The sequence below is a fragment of the Silene latifolia genome, chromosome 4, assembly GCF_048544455.1.
Source record: "Silene latifolia isolate original U9 population chromosome 4, ASM4854445v1, whole genome shotgun sequence".
NCBI classification, from domain to species: Eukaryota; Viridiplantae; Streptophyta; class Magnoliopsida; order Caryophyllales; family Caryophyllaceae; genus Silene; species Silene latifolia.
In genome coordinates, this window is record NC_133529.1 from 26,912,647 (window position 1) to 26,919,364 (window position 6,718).

The 6,718-nt window shown below is 38.7% G+C and overlaps 1 protein-coding gene across 1 annotated transcript; it reads left to right on the top strand.

Moving 5' to 3' along the window:
* Positions 1-1,095: 1,095 nt before the first annotated feature.
* LOC141651276 (uncharacterized) lies at positions 1,096-2,535 on the top strand. Its single transcript, XM_074458995.1, has one exon. The coding sequence runs from the start codon at positions 1,096-1,098 to the stop codon at positions 2,533-2,535; it is 1,440 nt and encodes a 479-aa protein (XP_074315096.1).
* Positions 2,536-6,718: the final 4,183 nt, after the last annotated feature.

Sequence of the window (6,718 nt, forward strand, 5' to 3'; positions counted from 1 at the left end):
GATAGGACCTCCATGGTGATCCTAAGAGTCGATTCTTTTGACTATCGACTGCCTCTTGAGACTAAGGCAGATTTTGGGTGACTTTGGTTTCTTTCTCACGGTCATCCGTAACAGGGGGCCAAGTAGATTTTTTCTGGGTCATTTCATGTTGTGCTTAGATCGGGAGTCGAGTTGAAGGAAATATTCAGCCTTTATCGTGTACTCGATATTTCTCGGGGCCACTCGAGGAGTCAGAATCGAAATGCATGGCCATGCTCGAATACGAATTCGTTTTATCAGTTAAGTTACTCTCTAGTCGGGGAAACCACTCATGATACAGATCGATTGTAAAATACGACCTTTGCGGATACGGATCTGCAAATTGTTTTACATTGAGTGGGAGAAATTTTAAATGAATATTTAATACGGATTAAATAATAATGGCTAAGACGAATTAAGCGGTTAATTCGTAAATTGAATATAAACGATTATATTTAATTGATGTATATTGAATTAATTATACAATATTGTCTTTGTCGGACATGTATTAATATATCGACTGAGTCATGTTACTAGTTGATATTATGTTACTAGTTGATATTTTAATAACCGATAACCGATGACGATTTATAATAAAATCCCGTCATATACATTTAGCGAAAATCGAGTCGGACCATGAGTTAAAAAATAAGGAGAAAGTGAAAGCCCACTCTCTCCCATTTGAAACCCACTTTAAAAACAACAAAAGGGGAGCTTCTCTCCTTTTGTGACCTAATCATCTCATTTGCAAAGAAATTAGGGTTTCGGGGCAATTTTCTCTGAAATTCTAGATCTCACATCGAAAAACCTCACAACAACTCTCTCAATATTGCAAGTCAATTAGAGGGTATTTCTAGCACAAGTGGCATAGTCTCAGACGGTCTTGGGTGCAACGATTAGGAGGAAATCTACTTTGATTTCTGTTCTTAGGCCGCATTTTAAAGGACCCGAGGTTGATTCTTGTTCTTTATCGTTTCTCTATTGTTTTTCGTTTATGACCATAAATCGCATGTTAAATTTACGTTATAGTCCTAAAATTTAAGGGTTTTATACGGATATTACCCCACACTCTTTTCAATGGTGTTAATTTCATCTCTTGGAGCAAAGGTGTTGCAATGGCGCTCAATTCGAAGAATAATTAAGCTTGGATTTCTTACTGGAGTAATTGCAAATCCTGGTTTAACTTCTCCAAAATATCCTCAATGGTTTAGATGTGATAATATGGTTAGATGTTGGCTTCTGAACTCAATTTCTTCTGGTATTAAGGACGGATTTGTCTCTTGCAAATCTGCGAAGTTGTTGTGGACTGATATCTCTGAGAGATATGGACAGTCAAATGCTCCATTATTGTATCAATTGAAGAAGGAATTGAAGAACATTTTACAAGAGAACTCTTCTGTTGTTGAATATTTCAACAAGCTCAAAAGACATTGGGATGATATTGAGGAGCTTGAAGAAATTCCAGAATGCACTTGTGGAGCTATGGATAAATGTACTTGTCTTTTGTATAAGAAGTTGCTTGAGATTTCTTCTCGTGAGAAGGTGATTAATTTTCTCATGGGATTAAGTGACACCTATGAGGTTTTGCGTACAAATATCCTTTCCATGGATCCTGTTCCTCCAATTAACAAAGCATATTCCATAGTGCAGCAAGTTGAAAGTCAGAAAATGATCACTAATGTGCTTAATTCTGGTCAAGACACTAGTGCTATGAATTCCTACAGATCTGGTGCAGCTGGTAAGCAACCTTTGAATGTTTGGAAAAGAGATGCTCCTAAGAAGTTCAAGGTTAATGATCGTTGGTGTCCTCACTGCAACAAGAGAGGTCATACTTTGGAGACTTGTTTTATCAAAAATCCAGCTCTCAGAGAAAAGTTTATGGCTCGTTTTTCTGGTAATGTTGCACAGGCTCCTGAAGATTCAGTGGCTCAGGCACCAGCACAGTTTGCAGCTTCTACCTCACAGGCTCCTCCTATAGTTCCTGGATACAATTCTGGTTTTAATTCAGGATATACTCCATCTGCTGCTGTTCCTGTTCAGTTTAATCCAGAATTGTTGAGTTCCCTTTATAATCACATGATGCATATGGCTCAGAATCAGCAGGTTCATAATACTCAGCAGGATAATCCTCTTGATGCTTCAGATGTATCTGTGAATTTCGCAGGTACAACTACAACCCATTCTTTTGCACCTGTTCATTCATCTTTTGATTGGATCATAGACTCAGGTGCCACAGATCATATGAGTGGCAATTATACTTTGTTTGCTTGTCTCAAAAAGCTTCAAACACCTATTAAAATAGGTCTTCCTGATGGTTCTATACAAATGGTGACACACTCTGGAAATATACACTTAAATAATGACATTACTCTGCATAATGCATTATATGTGCCAGCATTCAAGCACAATTTGTTGTCTGTTGGTAAATTGCTTGCTTCTACTGGATTATTGATTCATTTTTTTGTTCATCATTGCATTATACAGGACCCTGTTTCTAGCTGTCCAGTGGCAGTTTGATTACAAGAAAAGGGCCTGTACAAGTTGAAGTCTTCCATTAAACAGTCTGTTAAGTCTTCTATGAAACAGTCTGCTAGTCTTAATGACTCTTTTATTCCTAATAATGTTGTAAATAAGACTGCTCAGTATACAGCAGAATGTTGTAATAGCTCTAGTGCTCTTAAGTGTAAGAAACATGCTCATGTGGAGCTTCTTCATGCTAGGCTAGGGCATACATCTTTAGCAAAAATGCAGTGTATTGATGATACTGATTATAAGGATTTAAAATCCTATGTCTGTGATACTTGTTTTAAAGCAAAGATGCATAGGTCACAGTTTCACAGAAGTGACAGTAGAGCTGTTAAATGTTTTGATCTTATTCATGTTGATCTATGGGGCCCATATATACAAAACTCCTTCCATCACTGGTGCTTATTATTTTTTCACCATAGTTGATGATCATTCTAGGGTTACTTAGACATTCTTGCTCAAATACAAAACCCAAGTAACCTCCATATTTGAAGGATTCTTAGCTCAAGTGGTTAATCTTTATCATTCTACTATCAAAACTGTCAGAAGTGACAATGATACTGAAATTGTCCAAGAATATTGTTTACAACTAATGCTCAAAAATGGCATTGTCCATCAAAAGAGTGTACCAAGCACACCCCAACAGAATGGTAGGGTGAAAAGAAAGCATAGGCATCTAGTTGAGACTGCTAGAGCACTCTTATTACATGCTAATTTGCCCAAATCCTTTTGGGGGAAAGCTTGTTGATTGCTACTCATGTTATTAACAAATTACCTACTGCTATTCTTGGATGGAAGTCACCATATGAGATTCTGATGGGAAGAAGTCCTGAGTACAGTGAATTGAGAATTTTTGGATCTCAATGTTATGCTTTGAAATACACACCTCACAAGGATAAGTTTGCATCAAAGGGTAGGATATGTTTGTTTATAGGCTATCCTTATGGACAGAAGGCCTATAAACTGTATGACCTTGACACTCATCAAGTTTTTGTTAGTCGTGATGTGATTTTACAAGAAAATATTTTCCCTTACAAAACACAGTCACTGAATACTCCTCATTCCACCACAGTTTCCATTTTCTCTCATTTTTCACCTGTTGCTGACACAGATGATGAGGGTATTTTGCCTCCTTCTTCTGTGCTTCATGATACCTTGCAATCCCAAAGTTCTGATAGCATTGCTTTAAATAATGATATCCCTACTGTCTTCTTTCCTGATACCTCTCCTAATCCAACCCAAACTCTTACTGATGATGTTATTCTTCCCCATTCTTCCCCTCTCACCACCACTTCTCCTACTACTTCCCATCACCTCAGTCCTCTTAACAACATCCCTCCTGGCTCCAGATGTTCTACTCGACATAGACAGATGTCTTCCAAACTCAAGGATTTTGTTGTCCCTTCTAAAATTCAAACCTTACTTCCTCCTGCTTCAACTGCTTTTAATACTGAATCTCCTTCAGTTGTCAATACTGCCACACACTCTCCTAGTTACTCAGTTTCTTTGAATGTTATGCTTCATACTCTTGAGCCATCTACATATAAGCAAGCACAGAATGGCCCTAACTGGGTAGCAGCTATGGATAAGCAACTTCAAGCCCTAGAGTCCAATGGAACTTGGGAGTTGATGCAACTACCTGTTGGTTTTAAAGCCATAGGGTCTAAATGGGTGTACAAGGTTAAATTTAAACCTGATGGTTCAGTAGAAAGGTATAAGGCCAGGCTTGTAGCCAAAGGTTATAGTCAAGTGGAAGGGAAAGATTACAAGCATACTTTCTCACCTGTAGCCAAATTTGTGACAGTGAGGATATTACTTGCAGTTGCAGCATCAAGACAATGGCCTATCCATCAACTTGACATCAACAATGCCTTCTTACATGGCTTCCTTGATGAAGTTGTTTATATGCAATCCCCAGAAGGCTATACCAAGGCTCAACCAGGAGAAGTGTGCAAATTAAAAAGGTCCTTGTATGGTTTAAAGCAAGCTTCTAGGCAATGGAACAAAGAGCTCACTAAACCTTTCCTTTCTCATGGTTTTGTTCAGTCCAAAAGTGATTACTCACTCTTTGTTAGGACAGTGGATAACCTCACTACCATTGTTTTGGTGTATGTGGATGACTTATTAATAACTGGAAATCACACTACTTTTATTCCCTTCTTAAAACAAGTCTTGGATAAGGCCTTCACAATTAAAGATCTTGGTCTCATTAAATACTTCTTAGGCTTGGAAGTGATGCAGTCAGCTGTAGGTATCTTAGTTAATAAAAGAAAGTATGTGGTGGATATACTTAAGGACACGGGAATGGAAGAGTGTAAAGCTGCACCATTTCCTTTACCCAGGGGTCTCCATTTATCCACAGAACATGGCACCCCACTCCCTGATCCTGAAATTCACAGACGACTAATTGGAAGGTTACTATATTTGAACTTAACCAGGCCAGACCTTTCCTATGCAGTCCAGCACTTAAGTCAGTTCTTAAGCACTCCAAGGGAGACTCATATGTAAGCAGCATTACATACACGTGGTCAGATATCTCAAAGGCACCACAGAAGCAGCCATTTTTTTATCCTACAGACAACACTTTACAGCTTACAGCATTCTGTGATGCTGATTGGGGCTCATGTGCGTTCAGTTGTAGATCTGTCACAGACCATTGCATTTTCTTAGGCAATTCTTTAGTTTCTTGGAAATCTAAAAAACAAAAAACAGTTTCTAAAAGCTCTGCAGAATCAGAGTATCGAGCAATGTCATATACCACATCAGAAATTGTTTGGATACATGCTTTATTACAAGATTTTCAAGTCCCAGTTACTTTGCCTATTGCATTACATTGTGACAACAAGGCTGCACAACACATTGCTGCTAACCCTGTCTTCCATGAGCGCACTAAACACATTAATGTTGATTGTCATCATATCAGGGAAAGACTTGAAGAAGGGTTCTTGTCTACAGTCCATGTTAAATCTCATCTTCAGTTAGCAGACTTGATAACTAAGCCCTTAGGACAACAACAGCATCATTTCTTATCTGCCAAGTTGGGCTTGCATCTTTCTTATTCTTCAGCAGCTCCAACTTGAGCGGGGGTTGTGAGTCGAGATATGTGCACAGGGCTTCACACGAGCAATTGCTGTCATCCCAAAGAACCTCAAAGACAACAAACTCCATTTATCATTGAAGATATTTTCCATAGAAGCCTCTAGAAGATGTCATAACAAACTTGTAACAACCTGTAACTGATTTGACTTTCTCTAACAAACTTTGACTGTAGCTGACTAGGACATGACTAGGATTAGTTAGTTAGCTCCACTTGTATATATAGATGCTCATGTACTCATATCAGATTAAATTAATACAAATCACAAATTCTATTTACATTTGTTGTTCATATCAAATACTTCAATATTACTTGAAAGCTTGAGTTAGTATCAATGGCGTCCATCTATGTTGCTGATGATTCTCATCATCTGACACCATTTCACAGTCAACACTATACCCGGCCAAAATAACGGGACAGTCCAGTCCAACCCGTCTCACGAGTCACATTTGGCACAGCTTGCCAAGCTCGCCGCTAATCGGGGCTAGCTTTGGGGTTTAATTTTCAACCCGACCCCCTTTGGCCCGCCATTTTAGGCGAAAATGAAAAAATAGCAAGGCCCATCGTCGCCCAGGTAACATCCCATGTAGCCCGGCCCGCCTCATTCACGAGACCGTTAAGGGCTCGTTGGGACGAGCAAGGCCCACCCTCGACTCAGCCCGGCGAGGCCCATGGCCTGCTCTAGTCAACAGTATGTCACTACGTGTATGAGAGGAAAGTACACTAGTGACGTCGTGTCATTGTTTAGAGTTGGATATTATCCTTTTTTCTTCCTAAAAGAAATTGAGGGTTCATTGTAAGCCCAGGAAAGTATTGTTTTTCTCATTTTATGTTCTTTTACCTTTATTTTTCGTGATAAAAGTTGAATTGTTAGATCGTTATGAAATGAAATCTACATCGTTGAGATGAAATTGACCCTTCGATGGAGATGATACTAATTGCATTTCATTCACTAATAAATTGTAGGACGACTAATATTAAGTCCTATTCTTTTGGCTTTAATTTTTCTGAACTTATATGAGCTGGAGCGAACTTATAGGAGCTGAATCTAATTATATAGGAGCTTAACTTTCATGA

What these genes read in the sequence shown, in the direction of transcription:
- LOC141651276 (XM_074458995.1), top strand. Translation starts at nt 1,096, where the DNA reads ATGGTGTTAATTTCATCTCTTGGAGCAAAGGTGTTGCAATGGCGCTCA.